A 22,506-nucleotide genomic window follows, 5' to 3' on the forward strand; every position below is an offset into this window, starting at 1 on the left:
GGATGGTGGGCTGGCTGGTACAACCACTCCTGCCCTTCAGAGATCCATTGGCCGATAGTACTTTGTGCCATTTGGAGATCTGGTGTAAGATGTTACATCCAGACATTTCTCTGTATTTCGGTTGTTCCATGGAGCCTAGGAGTTAAAATATTTTGCAAAATATGAGTCTCATTCTCCTAGTGTCCTGATACATTGTCAGATGTGGAAGCTGAGGAAGACAGAGCTGACTAGACTGATTTGACTGATATAATCATTTTCAAATCTAAATTGCTTAAGCCTGGCACATAATGATATATTTATGACTCAGAATAAGAGGAAATAGATTTCAGACATGCTAAACAGCTGCAGAACAAGTTAACTTCATTATCAGGCCTTTTTGGTGATGACTTGGCCTTTGCAACATCTTGCTACTACCCAGGAAGTTTTTCACACACGCAAGCAGAGAATTTGGGCCATTTGATCATCCAGAGCTGTAAGCTGTATGTTCAAAATGTTACTCTTCATCAAGGAACCTGTGAGGGCCTTATTCAGTGTGGACATTCAGACAGTTTCGTTTCTGGGCCAGGAAAGGGTCATCCTTAGAAATGGGGTCAAAGGCACTTGGCACTTCTCTTTCAACTCTCATAAAGTCTCATACTTTTGTTTTTAGCTATTAATGGTTATATTTACGGCAATCTCCCTGGCTTGGAGATGTGTGCTGACACTTCCATGTCCTGGCACTTGTTTGGCATGGGAAGCGAGATAGATATCCACGCCGCGTATTTCTACGGCCACACGTTCACTAACAGAGACCAGAGAGCAGATGTCGTCGGTCTGTTCCCAGCAACATTCATCACAGCAGAGATGACTCCTGGGAACCCTGGGAGGTGGCTGATAACATGCCAAGTTAATGAGCACTTACGAGGTACGCTGCTATAGATCTCCCTGATCCTTTCAGAAGTTCCAGCCTCTATTATGCTTGGAAGAGAAAACTGAGAGATGTTTCTGGGGGAAGCAGGATTTGACACTTTTTCTGTGACTAACTGAACACTTTGGAACTATTTCACCAGATAAACATCATGAATATAAGTTTAGTCACCAGTGGAAATTATACATGTTGGGCCAAATCTTCAGCTAGTATGAATGACTTAGCTGTGTAATTCATATGAGGAAGGCTTGCTAGACCCAATGCTGACACCACGCTTTCTATGTAAACCAGAGATTTTGATATGCAATAAAAGGAGCCTTCATCATCACTTTTTGTTGTAGATAAGTATCACACAGAATCACAGAATCACTAAGGCTGGAAAAGACCTGTAAGATCATCAAGTCCAACCATCAACCAGCTAACACCACCATGACCATTAAACCATGTCCCACAATGCTTCGTCCACACGTTCCTTACCCATAAAGAAAAATCATGGCAGCTGAACACTTCATAGCTTTTTCCTTTACAGAAGTCAGACAAAAATTAGCAGTGTTTTCAGAAACCTTTATGTGAAGGAAATTGATGGTGGTGATGTGATATTTGAGTGGTGCAAGTGCCCGAAAGCACATATCATAAACTAGGTCTCATGACAGGAGGCAATGTGTATTTATCATAACAGAGATGAGTTGGGAGAATTTTTACTTTTAAGAACTTGCACATTGATTTCAGTGGGATTTGCATCAGGCAAACCAGACTTGATTCTGGCATGCAACAAATGTCTGTCTTTGGTGTGATAATAACCAGCTTCTATTTCAATGAAAGTCAAGGGGAGATGATGCCATTTTGCACGCTTTAGGAGGCACTCTGACCACCAAAATCATTCTGCCATCCTTACTCAGATTAAGGAATTGAGTAAATAAGCCCACTAAAGAGTGTTACTGATGTCAGTGGGTTTCACCTGTGGCATAAAGTACCACCTTGCAAGAGAAGGGTGCTAGCATCTGGCCCAGTGTAGGCAGATGAAGTCTTTAAAATAGACACCTAGCCTAGTAATTGTTTCCAGTCCATGTAGCTCCTAGAGAGTTTTGAATGTGCAATTGTATCCATGAAATTGCAGAATCTGCAGCTGGCCAAGGGCTGTCTCCAGACTCTTTCTCCTCACAGGTGGCATGGAGGCGCTATATGATGTTCAGATCTGCCAAAAAAACCTGTCTCAGCCTTCACCACTCAGTCACAGGAGAAGATACTATATCGCTGCTGAAGAAGTGCTCTGGAATTATGGACCTGACGGTTATGATAAATTCACTGGGCAGGGTTTAAATGCCACTGGCAGGTAAGCTTTCTTGTCCTCTCCTGTTGCCCTTTAATTTCAGGAGTTTGGGTGAGACTTCCTCAGTGATTCACCAGGGTTAGGTCCTGCACTGTTATTAATTTTAATTGAAAGGGACGGGGAGGAATGGATTTAAACAACCTTGTTGGGAAGTTAGATTCGTAACTGCGATGCTCAGAGTTGCCTTCTGGAAGCACTTATCTTGCTCCATTAAGTCCATGGAGAAAGTGAGCCCTGGTGAGGTATGCAAAGTTCAACAGAGTTAATGACCCTACGTGGAGACTCCTCAGGCAGCTTTCGCACTTACAATTGGTGTATCTCAGAGGTGCCATAATGGTAGATTTTTTCCCCCTCTTACTACTGATGAAGATGAATTGTAGTACAGTATCTCCCAGGAAAGCTAACGAGGATTAGAGACACATTGTGCACAGGTAATGTCACAGGTCTTGCCCTAAGGTAGTTAGAGGTAAGTTAACATAGATGCATCCCTAAGTAAATTGGGGTTAAACACATGAAAGGCTAAGGCACAATGAATGCCCATTTGTTAACTAATTTATAACTGCAATTCAGACCAGTAATATCTCCCTTTGTCTGCTAGAAAAGTGTATGCAAACTAGTAACCGGGGGGGCCATTTTTCCTGTGTCTGGAGTAATAACTTTACCTGAAATGAAGGGTTCTGCCTGAACATCCAATTATTTAACCAGTCCGATTTGTTAATTCCACAGTGAATCTGCAATATATTTCACACAAGGGACTGACAGAATAGGAGGGCAATACTGGAAAGTTCGCTATGTGGAATATACTGACGCAACATTCAGTAAGAAGAAGATTTTGTCAGAGGACATGAAGCACCTGGGAATACTTGGTACAGTGAATATTTTCCCCTCCTGGCATTACATCGGGTTTGAATGCAGATCCACTTGGATCCAGAGGGGAATTTTGTGCATGCAGATGCCACTCAGCCCTCTCTTGTTTAGACGGATATATGTTAGAGGGTAGTTCTTCTAATACCTTCCCTCACTCTCTTTTTTTGAGGTCCCGTTATAAAAGCTGAAGTGGGAGATACAGTGCTAGTTACTTTTGCCAATAAAGCCAAAAGAAGCTATAGCATTATGGCCCACGGTGTAAGCTTCAGCAAGCTGTCGGAAGGTGCTCCCTACTTAGATGGTAAGTTTTGACTGTGCTGCTGTATCATTACATCCAGAATACCTGAGTCTAAAGATCTTCAGTTGCGCTGTAGGTTTTCCCTTTTTGTGGATGCTAAGGGACAGAAGGGATGATTTGATCAGTGTGTATCTGCCCTACATGTCACAACCCATGGGACTCCCCAGTCTGCCAGTGTGCTGGTTCTTCCCCTTGGATGTGCCAGACAAGGCGTCTAAAACTAGCTGAGGTCCATGTTGAGAAAAAGTCACAAGCACAATCCAATTTATATTAGTTCTAGTCTAATATCACTCAACTGCAGTCAGTGGATCTCCTCTGAACATGCTCCAGAATTATGAAGCTTAGGATCTGGCATTATGCCCTTGCTGAGTCTTTGGATATAGCTATCCACATGGTCTGGGTTGCTTCACTCCTGATTCTCTAATTCAGGTTGGGCACTGCCCTTGCTTCACTGTCAGGATAGTCAGTGTCAGAGGCAGCTTTTATCTGATTGACCTGGAATGTGAAGCAGTGATAATCCTTATTAATCCTCATAAATACATAAACGCTGAAACGGAGCATCTACCAAAGGCTTCCTCTCATTTTGTGCAAGGACAGGTTCTTTATCACCTAAGTTTAACCATTAAATGTTAAAAGTCATGCTTAATTGGTAGGCACCTTTTTCAGTCAGTGACAAGAAACAAACCCTTCAGAGGGTGAGAAGCCACATTTGCTTTGAACAACTATTTTAGGAGACAGTAGGTCACTCTCTGGAGATGTGTTTCTCTCTCCACCAACTATCGAAGAAGCCTAGAGTTTGGGTTAGCAACTAAGGTTTAGATGGCTCAAGTAAGGAGAGCTGAATCCCATCCATAGTGTCTACAGAGATAATATTGTGGTGTCTGAAAAAGTTTTTGCTGCTTTTGCAGCACTGAAAAGAAAGGTAGGTTTCTTGTTGTCTAAATTGCTTTGTTTCCACTACAACACAACAGAAAGAAACTCACGGGACATAATCCATCTTTTGAGAACTGTGCTAAGAGAATTAGGTCAACATGTAAAACTCATAACATCATACAATAAAATCAATACAAAAGGCTTTATTAAATTTTGTTGTCTCTAGTTGCTGACATTGCAACACAACAAATTTGCCAGCAGGCCTCAATGCATCATGAAACAACTGGCTTGAGCTCAGCCTTGAAGATATCTGTACACATCCTAATGCCACCCATGCCAGATGTAGTTCCCTGATGGAAGTGGAGCTTCCCCCTGCTCACAGTCCTGTCGTGCTTTCATTTAACACTCCCCGTTAATAGCGCCCATCGGCATTGCATGCTTTGGTGTGGAGCAAAACCAAACCAAATCCTATAATTCAGCAGCTGTGTGCACTGCACACCTTTGGGTCTTTGAAGAGGAACCTGACTCCAGGTTCATCAACAATCTTTCTGCCCCTTCTCTGCTTGTAACCCTTATGTCTTGGATTTCCATCACGTCTATCTTCAAGTCTATACATGTGGAGGCCCTACAGGGGCTGTAGGTTTACACTGAAGGTAAATGCTTTTCAAAGGCTGTGCATTGTCTGAGTGCAGCTTATTCATGTGAAAATACTGTACATAAACATACCTACAGACATCTACAGATGTCTGCAGTCATCTTTTTCCAGTTGTGCTCTCAGGGAATACTCTTCCATGTTGCATTTGACACTTGTCCAATCTCGGTGAGTTTTTAACTCCAAATCAATGTTCTCCTTATTGAACACTGTTGCAAGATGAATCCAGTAGCATCAGATATTGTTGAAGCAATACTTTGTATTGCGGTTTGCGGCAAATAGTATGTGTTCATATGTAATACTGCTATTTTCACTGGTGTCTAAGTTTTCAAGAGGATTCTCTTGGAGTATTAGAGAGGAGTATTAGATTGGTGCAGTCTGCTGCTGCCAGACACATCTGACCGTGCTGAGAAAATTCAGTCAATGGATGTCTAAGTGTTAAACAAAATTTCTGATTTGATCTTCCTCATAGCAATGACAAGAATGGTTACTTAGCACTTTTTTTCTACAAAGGGTGCAGGGCTGACACCTTTTCCCAACTTTCCTTTCAATTCCCTTTTGTAAGTCCTCCCTGAGTGGATACCAACACTCTTTTACAGTGGTTAAATTACACGAGTGGTGCTGCATCTACCCTGTTCATGGCAGCAGACAATGGCCCAAATCCTTTAAAAGTATCTTCCAAAAAAAGTGGTAGCAACTGCCCTCTGGAAAGTCTGACAGAGGTTCCTGTGCACTGCTACAAGCTCAAAAAGAAACAATTACCAGGATCAGATTTGTTTCAAATTTCTAAAGAGCCACAGCTGCAGCTCCGCTCGCTGATGTAACTGTTTTGTTGGTGCTTAATGAAAAGCCGGAGTCTGCGTTTGTGCCACAGATGAATCTCACGATAGGGCAGGTAAGCTACAAACATTAGAGGAAACCATTTAAGCACAAGGATGAGCTCTGCATGTCTTGTCTGACTGAATCCAGATAATCCAGATACCATCAGAAGGTGTCTGGGTGAAGCAGCTAAACTTGTTCTGTTGGGAACGGGCTTGGTTGTCCCTGTGGCACAGGACTCCGGTGAGATGTCCCCATGGCGTAAGTGCCCAGACTGGGGGATGGTGCTTGAGCTGTGGCTGCAGGGGGGAGCTTGTCCACAGAAATCAGCAGCTACATCTGACTCCCAGCTGATGATTGCATTCAGGAAGACAAAACCTTGCTGTAATCTTGGTGCTTCTCAATTTTCCCTCTGCAGGCTATCTGAAGCCAGGAGCCCACGTTAAGCCAGGTGAAACCTTCACATACAAATGGAGGGTGCCTGAAAACGGAGGTCCAACAGAGAGTGACCCCCCATGCCTGACCTATCTGTACTACTCAGCCACTGATGCCGTCAAGGATACCAACTCTGGCCTCGTGGGGCCTTTGCTGGTCTGTCGGAAGAACACACTGAATCACGATGGAACTCAGGTGCCCAACGTGGACATCTGCTTGTCCCTAACAGCAGGATGGTGCACTGGGGGGGTTCCCATGTGGGTCAGTTTGCCCAGTTCCCAGCTCAGTTTTAAGAGATTAAACAAATGTCATTCCTCAGGGCAAAAGCTGACTTAAGGGGATGGTTAGGAAGATGAAACTGTCATTCCCCAGTATTCTGGCTGGTCCCTAGGTGTTCCACCTTTTCCATTCACTTATTAGCAATGATGCATCTTTCCACCCTGAGTAAGTAATGGACACTTTATTTATCCTTCTGGGTGATGGAAGAGTGCCAATGACTGTCTTTACAAGGACATAGTAAGAAGGCCTCTGCAATTTGGGGGGAAGGAAAGCTTTGCTTAAAAAAAAAAAATAATTTTTACTTGGGTAATTCTGCACAGACTTTTTTTAATGTTTTGGCTTCCTTCTTGGCTGCAGAAAGGAATAGACAGAGAATTTTACCTCCTCTTTTCAATCTTCGATGAGAATGACAGCTGGTATCTGAACAAGAATATCGAAGAATTTGCTGGAGACCCTTCAAAAGTAGATGAAAATGATGTGGATTTCAAGGAATCCAACAAAATGCATGGTATGAAATATCTAATATCTGTTAAAGATATCTTTTCTTCAATCATATTAGGAAGATGAGTTAGCAGATATTATCATCATTCATAGCCAACTACAATGTACTGGAGGGTGAGGTGGGAAGCTGTTGGTCAGCTTATGGCCAGCTCCTGATGCCCTTGGAGTGCATGTGGAAACCCCAGTCACATTAGCAATGAATGCATCCACCTACCAACTACACCTGGAGAAAGGGAACAGAGGGTAGCTTTTAGATACAACATTTGGGTCTATAGAAGGGCATAATGCCAGAGTCAGGCACCAACTGCAGAAGAGGCCAATGTTCACTAGTGATTTAAATTTCACTGCTTGGCCTTGGCACTGACTCAGACAATGAAGGTCCACCTGCTCTGCTCTGCCATCTCCCACCTGCACAGTGACCACCTCTGGAAGAAGATAGGCAAAGACTAGGGGAATGGCCAATAATATTTTAAAACATCACTTCTGGATGTAAGTATCTGACTTCAGCATGGACTTCCTCCAAGTTATTCCTGACATGACAGACTTGAGCAAATCACATAACCTCTCTTCTCTTTAGTTTTCTGAAGAGTGCTGAGAATATATATTGTTAGAGAACCTCAGGCCTTTCTGGACCCATCTATTTTATTCTTCTGTTATGAGGTGGTATCTTACACTAAAGTTTTGTTCTGCTATAATATCTTTCACCCAGTGATCACAGAGAGCATTTGATGATTAGGGAGTTTAGTCTCATAACACCCTTGTGAAAGAAAAAGATATATTTTGGAAGCAAAAGTGGAAATCAAAGGTCAAAATCACATAGAAAGGCTCCATCAGAACTGAATCTGTAACTCAACTCTTTATGGCCCACTCCCTGACCTTAATGATCTGGTTATACATTCTCCAGGCTGAAAGGAGGTACCTAATTTATACACTTAACTGGGTGTCTATGAGGCACCCTGAAAAGCTTGGAGGAGAAGTGCTACATCACTGCAAAGGGCCATTACAAGATTTTACAGGCTAAAAAAGAAGGTAGAAGCTCAGAGTTTATAGGAATAGCATTTAGATATTAATTTGATGTCATCCAGTGCTACCTTTGCTTCACAAAGTGCCCCTTTAATTAAAGCCATGACTTGTTGAGTCACGAGTCTCTTGCTGTGAAGGTGGTAGGAGGCTCTGTGATGAGTTTCCATCGACCAGCTGCCAACCAGGCTCTTTCCTTCTCCTCCAGCTGTCAACGGCTACTTGTTTGGTAATCTGCCAGGCCTGGCCATGTGCAAGGATGACAAGGTCTCCTGGCACCTCATCGGGCTGGGCAGTCACTACGACATGCATGGGGTTCATTTTCAAGGAAATACCATTGACCTGAGAGGAACGACGAGGGATGGGCTGGCCTTATTTCCTCATTTATCGGGCACAGCGCTGATGCAGCCAGACCGCGTGGGTACGTTCATGAACTTATCTTGGTGGTGTGGCACAAGCAGAAATCAGGCAGCCAAAATAACAGTCGGTGAGATGCTCTACTCTGCACGAGGGAGCCTGAAAGCGTGGAGATTGTGGGGACCTGGTGTATCTGAGAATTCAGGCTGGGCTACTTTTCTGGGAAGATGCTATAAATCAAATATGTATGTGCACCAAAGAGCAGAGGCTTTGATGACCTTGGGATAGGCAGAGCAGCAGGCAGAGAGATAGCTAACGGGATGCTCATGGAATTAGAAGCTATGCTTCTAATTTTGGTTCCGTCACTGACTCACATACAAAGCAGCTGTGAAAATGCTTTCCCCCTTCACAAGAGTGCTAGCAGGTGGAGCTACACAGGACTACACTGTGGTCGGCTTCTTCTTGACTAAATGGGAAGGAGCGTACAAATGTTAAAATCTGCCCATGGACATGAAAAAAGATGTTCCCACTGTCACTGCAGCTTTTGACCATCAGAGCTACAAAAAAAGGGGCCCATGGTGGTTTGACCTTTCATGGAGGGAGAGCAAAGGGTCAGAAAGTTGTAGTTTAACCCAATCATTTTTATACCATATAGGTGCATATAAACAAGTGGTTATAAGCAGCATCTTCCCTTTTGTTAGAGGCATTCGTGTATAATGGGTCTGTATCTTTATTTCCAAGTCTCTAAGAGGCCTCCATTAGCCTGATTACACCAGATGACTGCAGGGGCTCAGTGGAGAGTCTCAGGCGCCCAAGGCTGGCACAGCAGCTCTATGCTCAGGGAAAAGGAAACACCATCTCTGAAATACGCACCCTGTTTCTCCGTGCCTTTATTGGTGTTTGCAATGCACGCTCCTCCTACATCTTCTCGTGCTCCCTGTGGGCACGTCTGCAGCATGGGCAGCACTGGTGAAGGCTTACTGGCAAGCTTGTTCCTCTGCCAGTCATCTAATCAATTGCTTTTCAGAGCTCCCTTGGCTAAGCTAATCTAACTCAAGTCATTAGAAGCAATTTTTGGAGATTTTTGAGTGAGGATGGAGCAGGCTAGTGTCTCCTACAGAGGAAAAAGTTATTTGCTGACTCATGGATCTTCATTTGTGTCTGCATTCACATTTCATTTTTAGTTGAAGAACCTGTTGCAATGTAGGAGTTTCAGGCTACAACCCTGCAGTGTCTTACGTGCATGTTTGCTCTTGAGTGTGCGAATGTCAGCCTGAATCCCCATCCTCCTGTGTCTTGGAACCATAGAGCATGTGGTGACTAAAGATGATTGGTGCATATCCATTTTGTCAACTAGTTTCTCCTTCAGTCCCCTTCAGTTTTCAAAGCCAGTGGGCTTTGAAGCAAGCAGCTCCAGTGCTGGCACAATCTGCAGCAGATCGCTCTAGCGTGGTACATAGCGGGGTTCCCAAAGCGGGGAACCTCAGGGGGAACCAAGAGAGCTGCCGGGAGCCTGCAGCTTGTGCGACAGAGCTGACGAGACCTGGGCAGGGCCAGGAGCAATGGTGGCCAAGCCCCCCACATGTATAAGAGAAGCCCCCGGGGAGCACTAGTGACCAGGAGCGCTGTGACCAGGGCGGGCAAACAGGGCGTGGAGCGGCAGTTTGCACGGCAGTTCGTGCAGGAAGGGCGCTGAAGCTCTGCCAGCTCGACCAGGGAGCAATGGTATCCACCCCGCAGAGGGCCGCGGCCTCTCTAAGCTCTGCACCCACCACGACTGACGCAGCCTCCCAGACAGCTCCGGCGGAGCAGGCTGCCAGCCCGCTGCCAGGCCGCAGGCGTGCCCGGCTCCGACGCCAGTCCGGGAAGGCAGCAGGGAGCTCACCCGCCGGCGGTGCGCCCAGTTAGGGGAGATCCTCCGCTTGGTGACGGAGCTGCGGGAGGAGGTGAGTGCGCTGAGGAGTATCAGGGAGTGCGAGAGGGAGACAGACCGCCGGAATCGCACCCCGCCTTCCCTGGGACAGGCCCAACAGGCAGACAGGGCGCACCATACGGGGGTTCCCCATCCTCTCTCCGCCCGGCTGAACGCGGTGACTTAAGGGATGGGGGCAACGGCGACAAGTTCCTGCCCGGCGCAGCCCGCGAGGCCCCTCTGTGCCTACCCCTACCTTGTGCCCTTGCATAGGAGGTACGAGGCTCTGCAGGTGGAACCGAACAATAAAGAGGACAATGGTTAATCTAGCTTGGAGGTGTCGCTGAGGTGAAGTCGGCCTCTGCCCTGTGTCAAAACTGCTTCCATAAAGAAAAACAGACGTGTCATTGTCATAGGAGTCTCCCTTCTGAAGGGAACAGAAGGCCCAATATGCAGACCAGGCCCACTTCTTAGGGAAGTCTGCTGCCTCCCTGGGACCCAGGTTAGAGACGTGACAGGAAAGCTTCCTACCCCGGTACGGCCCTCAGATTACTATCCATTATTGATTTTTCAGGTAGGCAGCGATGAAGTTGTATCAAGAAGTCCGAGGGCAATCAAGAGACACTTCAGGGCCTTGGGACAATGGGTTAAGGGATCAGGAGCACAAGTAGCATTCTCCTCTATCCTTCCAGTTGCAGGGAATGATGAGGGAAGAAATGGGAAGAGCCAGCAGATCAATACCTGGCTTTGAGCCTGGTGTCACCACCAGAATTTTGGGTTTTCTGTTCATGTGTTGGTTTACATGATGCCAGGCCTGCTGGCAACTGATGGGGTACACCTGCCTCAAACAGGGAAAAAGATCTTTGCACAGGAGTTAGCAGGGCTCATTGAAAGAGTTTTAAACTAGATTTGAAGGGGGAAAGGGATAAAACCAGGCTCACCAGAGATAAGGCTGGCGGTGACACGCCAAAGTTTGAGGGACAGTGTGCTAGCGAGATCCTTCGGTCTGCCGTCTCAGTGGAGGTAGGGGATGGAGATCCATGCAGCAGCAAAGACGCAAGGGTTATTGATGTGTTAGAAACCACAGAAGCACCTGAGAATGGTCATGTAGGAATTAGGGCTTTTCCCCCCAAAAGGTAGCACGATCAATAGCCCAAACTGAAATGCATCTACAACAGTGCACGCAGCACGGGCAACAAACAGGAGGAGCTGGAAGCCATTGTGCAGCAGAAAAACTATGATATAGTTGCCATCACGGACACATGGTGGGGTGACTTGCACAGCTGGAGTCCTGCAATGGTTGGCTATAAACTCTTCAGAAGGGACAGGCAAGGAAGGAGAGGTGGTGAGGTAGCCCTGTATGTTAGGGAGTGTTTTGACTGTCTAGAGCTTAATGGTGGTGACGATAGGGTTGAGTGTTTATGGGTAAGAATCGGGGTAAGGCCAACGAGGCAGATATCATGGTGTGAGTCTGTTATAGGCCACACAACCAGGATGAAAAGGCAGAAGAAATGTTCTATAAGCAGCTAGGAGAAGTCTCACAATCACTAGCCCTTGTACTTGTGGGGGACTTCAACTTACCAGATGTCTGCTGGAAATACAATACAGCAGAGAGGAAACAGTCTCAGAGGTTCCTGGAGTGTGTGGAAGATAACTTCCTGACACAGCTGGTGAGTGAGACAACTAGGGAAGGCACCTGCTGGACCTGTTGTTCGTGAACAGAGAAGGACTGGTGGGGAATGTGATGGTTGGAGGCTGTCTTGGGCATAGCAATCACAAAATTATAGAGTTTTCGATTGTCAGAGAAGTAAGGAGGGGGGTCAGCAGAACTGCTACCTTGGACTTCTGGAGGGCTGACTTCAGCCTGTTTAGGAGCCTGGTGGAGAGAGTCCCCTGGGAGGCAGTCCTGAAGGGCACAGGAGTCCAGGAAGGCTGGACACTCTTCAAGAAGGGAATCCTAAAGGTGCAGGAGCAGGCTGTCCCCATGTGCCAGAAGACACGCCAGCAGGGAAGAAGACGGGCCTGGCTGAACAGAGAGCTTGGGATGGAACACAGGGGAAAAAAGGAAAGTTTATGACCTCTGGAAGAAGGGGCAGGCCACTCAGGAAGACTACAAGGATGTCGTGAGGTTTTGCAGGGAGAAAATTAGAAGGGCCAAAGCCCAACTAGAACTTAATCTGGCTACTGCCATAAAAGGCAATTAAAAATGTTTCTGTAAATACATTAGCAACAAAAGGAGGGCTAAGGAGAATCTCCATCCTTTATTGGATGTGGGGGGAAACACAGTGACAAAGGCTGAGGAAAAGGATGAGGTACTTAATGCTTTCTTTGCCTCAGCCTTTAATAGTAAGACCAGTTGTTCTCCGGGTACCCACCCCCCTGACCTGGAAGACAGGGAAGGGGAGCAGAATGAAGCCCCCACAATCCAAGGGGAAATGGTTACAACCTGCTACACCACTTAGATACCCACACGCCTATGGGACTGGATGAGATCCACCCAAGGGCACTGAAGGAGCTGGCAGAAGTGCTCACCAAGCCACTTTCCATCATGTACCAGCATTCCTGGCTAACCAGGAAGGTCCCAATGGACTGGAGGTTAGTGAATGTGATGTCCATCTTCAAGAAGGGCTGGAAGGAGGACCCAGGGAACTACAGGCCTGTCAGCCTGACCTCAGTGCCAGGGAAGATTATGGAGCAGATCATCTTGACTGCCATCACGCAGCACATACAGAACAACCAGGTGATCAGGCCCAGTCAACATGGGTTTATGAAAGGCAGATCCTGCTTGACTAACTTGACCTCCTTCTATGACAAGGTGACCCGCTTAGTGGATGGAGGAAAGGCTGTGGATATCGTCCACCTAGACATTAGTAAAGCCTTTGACACCGTTTCCCACAGCATTCTCCTGGAGAAACTGACTGCTCATGGCTTGGACAGGAGTACATTTCACTGGGTAAAAAACTGCCTGGATGGCCGGACCCAAAGGGTTGTGGTGAATGGAGTTAAATTCAGTTGGCAGCTGGTCACAAGTGGTGTTCCCCAGGGCTCAGTTTTGGGGCCAGTTCTGTTTAATATTTTTAGCAATGATCTGGATGAGGGGATTGAGTGCGCCCTAAGTAAGTTTGCAGGTGACATCAAGTTGGGCAGGAGTGTTGATCTGCACGAGGGTAGGAAGGCTCTGCAGAGGGATCTGGACAGGCTGGATCGATGGGCCCAGGCCAATTGTATGAGATTCCACAAGGCCAAGTGCCGAGTCCTGCACTTGGGTCACAACAACCCCATGCAATGCTACAGGCTTGGGGACGAGTGGCTGGAAAGCTGCCCCGCAGAAAAGGACCTGGGGGTGTTGATCGACAGCCGGCTGAAGATGAGCCAGCAGTGTGCCCAGGTGGCCAAGAAGGCCAACGCCATCCTGGCCTGTATCAGAAACAGTGTGGCCAGCAGGAGCAGGGAGGGGATCGTGCCCCTGTACTCGGCGCTGGTGAGGCCGCACCTCGAATGCTGTGTTCAGTTTTGGGCCCCTCCCTACAAGAAGGACATTGAGGTGCTGGAGCGTGTCCAGAGAAGGGCGACGAAGCTGGTGAGGGGTCTGGAGCACAAGTCTGATGAGGAGCGGCTGAGGGAACTGGGGTTGTTCAGTCTGGAGAAGAGGAGGCTGAGGGGAGACCTCATCGCTCTCTACAACTACCTGAAAGGGGGTTGCAGAGAGGTGGGTGTTGGCCTCTTCTCCCAAGTGACGAGTGACAGGACAAGAGGAAATGGCCTCAAGTTGTGCCAGGGGATGTTTAGATTGGATATTAGGAAAAATTTTTTCACTGAAAGGGTTGTCAGACACTGGAACTGGCTGCCCAGGGAGGTGGTTGAGTCACCATCCCTGGAGGTATTTAAAAGACGTGTGGATGAGGCGCTTAGGGACATGGTTTACTGGTGGACTTGGCAGTGCTAGGTTAACAGTTGGACTCAGTGATCTTAAAGGTCTTTTTGAACCTAAACGATTCTGTGATTCTATATAAGCATCCCCTCATTTGACTTCCCATACAGCATCACAGATTAGGATTGTCTGAGGAGAGATCAGAGATGTAGAAGGCACAGGACCTAATTTGCCGAGCTGCTTTTTAAAGTTTTTTAAATTGCCTAACTCTCATACGCTTTCCTTTCCAGGCACATTCAAAGTGGTTTGCAGGACTTTTGATCACTTTGTCGGTGGGATGAAACATCTCTACGAGGTCAGCAGCTGCCGTAATACCACCCAAGCCCAGCAGCAGCACGGAGCCATGAGACTCTACTACATTGCTGCAGAGGAGGTGGAGTGGGACTATGCCTCAAATAAGAGCTCAGCACCGAGGATTTACAATGTCAGCAGCAATGAGGAAAGGTACCCAAAGCAAAAAATGCTTGTGGACATGGGGCACACTCATAGTTGAGGGGAAACTTTGAAGCATCCTTTCCATGAAGCCAGCCTCGTGTTTTTTAGGAGGCACTCTTTGCCAAACAAAATAAGAGAAAACGTATTGATAAAGTGACAACCTCTCAGACTAGGCTAGTTCATAGTCAGCATTTTCAAATGTTTTCATCTCAGAGTGTCTTGTAATGCTGTTGAACCCAAGAAGGCTTCCAAGTCCCTAAATCCATATGTGCATTCCAGCCCTGGCTCAACCCTACAGTGATGCCCCCCAACCCCCTCTTCTCCTTTCCTCACTCTCCCCAGCCTCCCTGTCCCAGTGCTTTGGTTTTCATAGAGAAAAAAACCCAAGTACCTGTTCCAGACATGAGACCCTGCAAACAGCGCAGATTCATTAGGGAGGTGCTGAGCGTGCTTTCTTGCAGCGTGGTAGCCCCTGGCTCCCCTGGAAAAGTCAGAATGCAGTAACAGCCACAAGTGAATCACGTCTATGCTGCACTGTGCTAAGGAATAAAAACCGTGTGCAGAAGATACACGTTCCAGATCATATTGCGTAGGGAGGTCTCCAAGACCACTTTGGTGAAAACAAAAGGGAACAAGGAACATATTTCAAAAATAAACCTTAGAAAAGTGGCTGCGAAACTGCACACTGTAAAGAGGAAGAGTACAGTGGAGTCAGTAGAAAATATACCTGAAGAGTCACAAGAGATGAAGCATGTTTAATGAAAATATTAACTCCAGTATTGTCAAAAGCTGCTGTTGCACACACAGTATATTACTACAGTAAGCAGAATTCCTGGGGCATTTTTGGCTTTTATTTAGTACGTTGTGAGCCAACCTTGCAAATCCCCTGCCAAGGGCACCTTGGAGGTGAGCTGCCAGGAAACAGAGCTGCTCTCAGAAGAGAGTGAACGCTCTCCTCCGCAGCTGGTGGCGAGTGTCCTCTGCAGGCGAGTCAGCCCTCCGGGATCCCAGACGAGCTGCAACAAACTGTGGGTGACTGCACAAACCTGCAGGGCACAAAAAAGCATCCTCTGCCAGGTGCAGAAGGGAAAATACATTTTTCACTTTATCTTCATGCTGGGAAAGCATCCGGCCCTATGCAGTACACAGCAGCAGGAGGGCAGGGTAAAGCAGCCCCCTCTTATCTCAGGCAATGGCATTTGCTTTTGCACGGTTAGGCTTCAGTTATCATCTTCCTGTGGCTGACTAATAGACAAGATAGTGAAAGCAGCCATCGTGAGAAGAGGATTCAGGTTTGCAGGGACAGGCAGTATCTTTTATTGGAGTGGAGGATGCAGCTGGAGAGAGTGTCCAAACCCACTCTTAGCTTGAACTTCATCTCTGCTCTGACAGCTCTGGTGAAGGATTGGTGGTCCCAAAAGTTTGTGGCGAGTGCAACATATCCTCAGCTTTACCTGTTTGAAGAGGGTGTGCATTTAGCGAGGATTATCACTGTTATTATTTGCTGTTTAAAATCTCTTGCAGCACCCAGGGCTTTACATCAATAAGCACATTGGACCAAGCCGTATATTCTTATTACATCTATTGTGAATAACACAACAATTACTGCCTTTAGATATGTAAGGTTTAGTGCTTTTAATTTTTGCCTTCTTATTTTGCAGCTATGGGCATGTTTTCCTGAGCCAAGCGGAAGATCTGATCGGTTCAAAATACAAGAAGGTGGTTTACAGGGAGTATACAAATGGCAACTTCACTCAGCGTGAAGTGAGGACAGAGGAGGAGGAACACTTGGAAATCCTGGGCAAGTAGCTCTTACGGCTCATAGACCGACCCTGATAAGTGAAAGGATTGTTTTCCAAAAACAGTTTTTCCAGCTTTGATAACATGGAAAACAAGGAACACTGATGCCTATTCCAGGTTATCAGTGATTTTACACAGAATTTGTATAATTGCTGAGTGTAAAGTTGCTTTCCAAATTAGAAAATTCATTCTTAAACATGAATAAGGAGTTTCCTAAAGAGTACCAACAGGGAGGATGCCAAAATGGCAATTCCAGGATTCACCTTAACATCAGAGCATGGGGGAGACTCTTGTAGGCAGATTAAGTCAATATTAAGGGGCTGGATCTGTGTCTGAAATTGGGCAAGACAAAATTTTACGCATGTCATAAAATAACCATCAGCTCATGTTTTTTATGGGGTGACAAGTGGGCAACAACTGGTCATAAAGTAGTCAACACTCTTTAGGAATATATTTGACACTTCCTTTTTTGCAGCACAAAAGTAAAAAAAAAGCTAAAAAAAAAGGCTACTATCAGCTTAAGAAATAAAATTTTCAAAGGTACAAAAACTTTCCACAAGAATTTTCCTCAAAAACAAGCTGTCCAAATACGTGTCTCCAGAGTGAACAATTGTTCTCATCAACCGAAAAGCAAAAAGATTGTGTATACAGAGCTTTTCATCAGCTGAGATAACAAACCGATTTTGATGTCTTTGCTGAAAGAATAGAAAAGCCGGAGGATTTTGAGAAAGGCTTTGGCTCCTCTCCTAGGCCAAGCTGTTGAAAGTTTGTTAAATTCAGAAAAGCAGCTTTAACCACCAGCATCTTCTGTTTTAATTTAGGGCCCCTACTCCATGCTGAGGTTGGTGACTCTGTACTGATCGTATTTAAGAACAAAGCCAGCAGGCCTTATTCGATAAGTGCACATGGTATAGAAGAAGTGGGTTGTGAAGAACAGCCTGAGACACCAATTACCCTCCCCGGTAAGGGTCGCCTTTTTTTTTTTTTTAATTTGAGCTACAAAGGCTGTGTATAAAAGCATTTTAACACATGAATGCTAATCCCTCTTTCAAGCTTACACATACCTATATGTTCTTCCAGGCATAATACCCTCAGTGTTTATTCAGATACAATTCCGTGTTGTTATACATGCAGGTTCTTGATGAAGTGAGCATGTTCAGGCAGAGAATGAACCTTTGTTCCTATCAGGAGTAGAAACAGGAATGTAATGTCACTGGGTAACCTCCAAAAAAAGCAGAAGCAGGCCCATAATCATGGCAAGAGCAGTGTAAGCAAACACTGCATTTGCTCCAGACTCACACTCTAACAACGTTTTAAAAACTGAGAAACTCATTGGTAGAGTTGCCGTTGGCAATGTTAACTAACTCTGCCTCTCCCTTAATCTACACAGAATTGGCATTTGCATTCAGAGCTGATGCATAACATGCATTGTCACGTGATTTAAAAGTCTGAAGAAGTGTACCAAATATGCCTCAGTTTCTAGTGAGGAAAATAATGGAAAATAGTTCTCACAGCATTGAAATTTTTCATACAGAAAAATGCCTGTTAATATTTTTGTACTTCAGTTTTTGTCTTGGGTTTTATATTCTAGTAGGAAGCCAAACTCAAACCCTGGCATTACAGTCAATCCAAAATGTACATACTTTTTCTTTCCATCACCCATGCAGTTTTTTTCATGGTGTTTGTGAGCTTCAGTGTGAAACTAAATGAAAAGAAATTCTGATGTGCTAAAACTCTCTGGAAGCTGAAATCTCTTTCCTGTGTGTAGCTGTATCAATACAGTACAATCAATCACACACAAATTCATGGCCAAATGTGAGCCAAGCTCTGCCTTGCTGGAGTTTGATGAACGAATACCTGTGGTTAATATATGAAAAAAAAAAAAAAAGAGCTGATTTATATGATTCCTTCGTTTTGTTATTTGCTCTATGATGTTATCAATGCTGTTTTGTTGACAGTCGAGGTGTAACATCGGGAACACTACTGTCATGTCTCCTGTCTCCACATGGGAGCAGGCTTGGGATAAGTTAGACGAGGGAAGTTGTCTGCGTTTGCTAGTAAGCCAAAGAAAAGGACTCTTCAGCAAGATGTAAGGACAGACTTTTCCTTAGGAGTTTGGAAGCAGCAGTTAACACGGAAAACACGTCCCTCAAAACATGAATAATTCCTGGGCACTTCAGTCCCCACCACCATCATCTAGAAATCCTCGTTGTCTCTATTCCTAGGCCAGGCTGGACTGCTCACCCCAAGCTCCCCAGAGCTCATCTAGTTCTACTGAATGCTGAACCAGTCATTAGTCAGATTTATGTCCTGCTAAACTATGCTCCCGAGAGCACTGCCAGCTCCTAAAGAGACTGTGGGTGGCATGTAAAGAGATGCAGACAGCAGATCCATAGCAGCCTAAGCCAAAACAGCTTTCACCTGCCACAGCTTTGTCCTTTCCCTGTCCATTCCTCCATTTATCCAGCAGCAAAAAGGGAGAAAACATCCATTTTCCTCTTGTTTATCAGTTTTTTCAGGGGTTATGCTGCATTTGCATTTCAAAGATAGGTCTTTGATGCCATCTGAAGTGTCTCAGGTTTTATGTAGAGTGGAGATTTTTCCATCTAGAGCTTCCAAATGTCCTGAAGTGAGGAGTAAAAAGCAAGGAAGTGGTGAAGGACCATGGCCAGCCTCTCTTCTCACATTATGCCCTCTAAAAAGGGGTGATGGATGACACATAGGTTAGATACAGTTGGATGACAAACTCTTCCCTGGTGTATGTCTCCATGGCATGAATGCCTCTGAGACTGGGGGGTTTCTTGTTTGTGTTTTCTGTCTTATTAGTATAGTGTAGTGTCTTGAAAGCCTTTCTGATCTCTGCTGGACTGTGTAATCTCATGCTGTAATGAACAGAAGGTGCTTGTCCTGTAAGATTAAATGATATTGCAACATTTACATGAGACTCATCTCATACAGTATGACATTTGAGAGTCACCATTTCTTTTTGGTAGTTATTGCCATACAATAAAACCCACAATTGCATGATGCATCAAAACACTGCAGTGGCTTAGTGACACGAAACTGGGCTCAGTCACTTCACAACCATTTAAGCTTGAAAACTCTCCTTTGCCCTGATGCCCACAGTTGTTGACAGCTGTTGGGTTGTGGCTGTACTAAGACCATGGCCCAGAGTTCTCCGATTTCCTTGTTTTCCCCTGAGTCATAACATGTCCCCAGCTGTTGTTGGCTTTTGTCACCCTGGAAGACTTTTGGGCCAGAGACTGCCTGGTTCAACATTCCTCCACCACTTAAAAGGGCAAGGTGTTGACCACATCTTGGTCTCCTACCCTTCCCTGCAGTACCAGCAAAAAAACAAAGCGGGGAAACACAGCACAGGCAGTTCATCTGAACACAGGTGTGTTTGTGTTCAGCGTAGAGCTGATCCTCACCCAAATAGATAATTTCCCCATCAGATTGGGGGTTTTTTAATCAAATCAGAGGTCAGGGGAATCTCTGCTCAGGGAGGACATGGCAGAGGTGATGGCTTTTGGGAAGGGACAGGGGTTAACCAGTAACTTGTGAGGAGAGGGGGCTTAGCTGGAAGAGGGAAGGACTCCCTTGTGGCTCCCAGTCAGCAGGTTGCTATGTACTCAGCTCTCCGTTCCTGGCCCAGAGCTGATACACTGCTGCAGCATCATCTGCAAAATCCCAGGGGCAACTGCCACATCTCTGTGCCCTTTTCAACTGAGAAAGTCCAGGAAATATTTTCTGGAGCTTGGCTCCTGACACCTTCAACTGACCTTAAGCATCAGCATCCAAGATCATTGATCTGCTACAAGTTTTGCCCACAGAGAAGGATGAAAAGCCCTATCTCCAAACTTCACTCTGGGGGATGCCACTGTTGCCAGCATAATTTGCAGACCTCCTTTTCTGGGGGCTATCTGCCTGTTCTACACCACTGGAACCTCACTGACCTCCTGGATGGCAGAATCATGTCCACATCTCATTGCTGCATGCTTACACAGATAGTTTTGATACAGATCATTTTTTTATGAGGAGGGTAGCAGATCTCAGTTACATACTATTCAAAGCCTCTAATACCCAGCTGCTCTTGGTAAAATTGTTCTCTCTGTTTCAGGGGAAATAAACACGTACAGGTGGAACGTCCCAGAACGATCTGGCCCTGGTAAAACAGATCCAAACTGTATCACTTGGGTTTATTATTCAACAGTGAATTTTGTAAAGGTAACCAAGAAATGGTCATTAAAGATTACATTGCTCCGGATAAAGCATCCCGCCTTGCATAACGTTTCTGAAAGGATCCTGCTTCTCATTTATGCAAGGACCACAGGCTAGAGGAACAATTTACACAGCTAGATGCTTTGTCATCTTTGATAACAGATGCACATGCCTGGGTAATTTAATCTACTGAAATCTCCAGAGTTACACCATGGTAATATGATTCCCTCCTTAAAGAATAGTTGAAGGGATTTTGGGTGAACGCAAAACATTGCTTTCATGCATTAACATAGGGACATGTAGAGAAAGATATCTCTAATCAGACAGAGTCATGATTTTGTCTCATCTGATAGGAAAATGGAATTTCATATTTATTTACTCTATAGTTAATCTGTATCTATTTCATAACTGAATGAACTAGGAAATTTGTAATGCATCTATTTATTTTATTTCAGGACACATACAGCGGTCTGATTGGGCCTCTCGTAGTTTGCAGAAAAGGAATTCTAGATGAAAGAGGTGTAAGGAAAGACATTGATCGTGAATTTACCCTTCTATTTATGGTGTTCGATGAAAATGAATCCTGGTATTTGAAAGAAAATATTGAAAGATACCTTCATAAGAATCCTGATGCTTTTAATTCCACTGAGAACTTTATAGAAGGCAACAGCATGCATGGTATGTAGGTCTCGGTGGCAGCAGCCAAGAGGACAGAGGTTTATTTTTCACAACCCTTTTAGGAAGACATTGGACTTAGCCTGCAATTACCCAACTGCATGAAACTTCATAAACTGCAACTCGGGAAACAAAAAGATTTCATGAGGCCCAGCCAACATATTTTTCTAACAAGATAGTTTAATCTTACACTCATGGGAAGAGGCTGCCCTGCCAGACTTCCCTTGTCATTTGGGAGCTGCATTCCTTGCGGGTTTGTTTAGTAGGAGCATGAGGATGATATTTTAAAATCATGGCTGTAGTAGCAGCCAGCCCAGGAGCCAGGCAGAACAGACTGGACAGGGGCAGGAACAGCCCTGGCAAAGCAAACTTCTCTTTCTACAGATGGTACCCATTTTAGGCAACAGCTCTACTCCATCTTTTTCCATGTAGCTTCTCAGCATAAATCCTCTTTGTTCAGGAGTTTGATCTCAACCAGTAAAAAACCTACCTGACGCTTTTCAAGACAGAAAAATGGTTGTTGCTGTGCAGTTAGATGATTTGGAAACTGAAACAAAAATGTGATTCTCTCCCTGCAATGGCAGTGGTCATTATCGAGAGCCTTTGCCCAGGCCACACGTGCTTGTCCCCTCTCTGCCTGGGCACCTGGTCTCCCCAAAGATAAAATGCAAAAGGTGCCTGAAATGGAGGTTATCATCACCCATACCATGGCCAGTTATTAATCAGTCCTATTTTGTCATTCTTCCAGCAATCAATGGGAAGATTTATAACAGTCTCCTGGGTCTAACGATGAATGAAGGTGATAGGACAAACTGGTATTTGATAGGAATGGGCAATGAAGTGGATATACACACAGTTCACTTCCATGCACAGACCTTCATCTTTAAGGTTGGTAAAATTAATTGAAGTAAAACCTTTATAGTGTGATGGGAAATTTCTGCAAAAAAGTCTGTGTTCTAGCCTGGTTTTGCAGCTTAGGCACAGAGTCCTGGGCTGATGCTGAGGTCAGCGGGAGTTTTGCATGTGAAGGAAATACAAATGAATGAGATCCTTGCAAAGCTTCTACCACTCTGAACCTGTTATGAAACATGAATAAATGTCACTATTAAAGGACATGATTAGGTGGGTAAAAATATGTATTTACCCATGGGTACAAGGGAAGATACAAGGAGGAAGTCAGAGAGAGTTATGCCT

The 22,506-nt window shown here is 45.3% G+C and overlaps 1 protein-coding gene across 1 annotated transcript in view; it reads left to right on the forward strand.

Annotated features, from left to right (window-relative positions):
• HEPHL1 (hephaestin like 1) overlaps nt 1-22,506 on the forward strand; it is a 38,052-nt gene that overhangs the window by 12,914 nt on the left and 2,632 nt on the right. The window contains exons 5-17 of the mRNA XM_059818951.1: nt 650-904; nt 2,072-2,240; nt 2,964-3,103; nt 3,274-3,405; nt 6,165-6,376; nt 6,818-6,968; nt 8,190-8,402; nt 14,412-14,625; nt 16,278-16,417; nt 17,238-17,378; nt 20,537-20,643; nt 21,093-21,315; nt 22,061-22,200. Of these exons, the coding sequence (XP_059674934.1) occupies nt 650-904; nt 2,072-2,240; nt 2,964-3,103; nt 3,274-3,405; nt 6,165-6,376; nt 6,818-6,968; nt 8,190-8,402; nt 14,412-14,625; nt 16,278-16,417; nt 17,238-17,378; nt 20,537-20,643; nt 21,093-21,315; nt 22,061-22,200 (2,237 nt within the window). The remainder of the gene's footprint in view (nt 1-649; nt 905-2,071; nt 2,241-2,963; nt 3,104-3,273; nt 3,406-6,164; nt 6,377-6,817; nt 6,969-8,189; nt 8,403-14,411; nt 14,626-16,277; nt 16,418-17,237; nt 17,379-20,536; nt 20,644-21,092; nt 21,316-22,060; nt 22,201-22,506) is intronic.

This window comes from Gavia stellata, chromosome 1, assembly GCF_030936135.1.
Source record: "Gavia stellata isolate bGavSte3 chromosome 1, bGavSte3.hap2, whole genome shotgun sequence".
In the NCBI taxonomy this organism is placed as follows: Eukaryota; Metazoa; Chordata; class Aves; order Gaviiformes; family Gaviidae; genus Gavia; species Gavia stellata.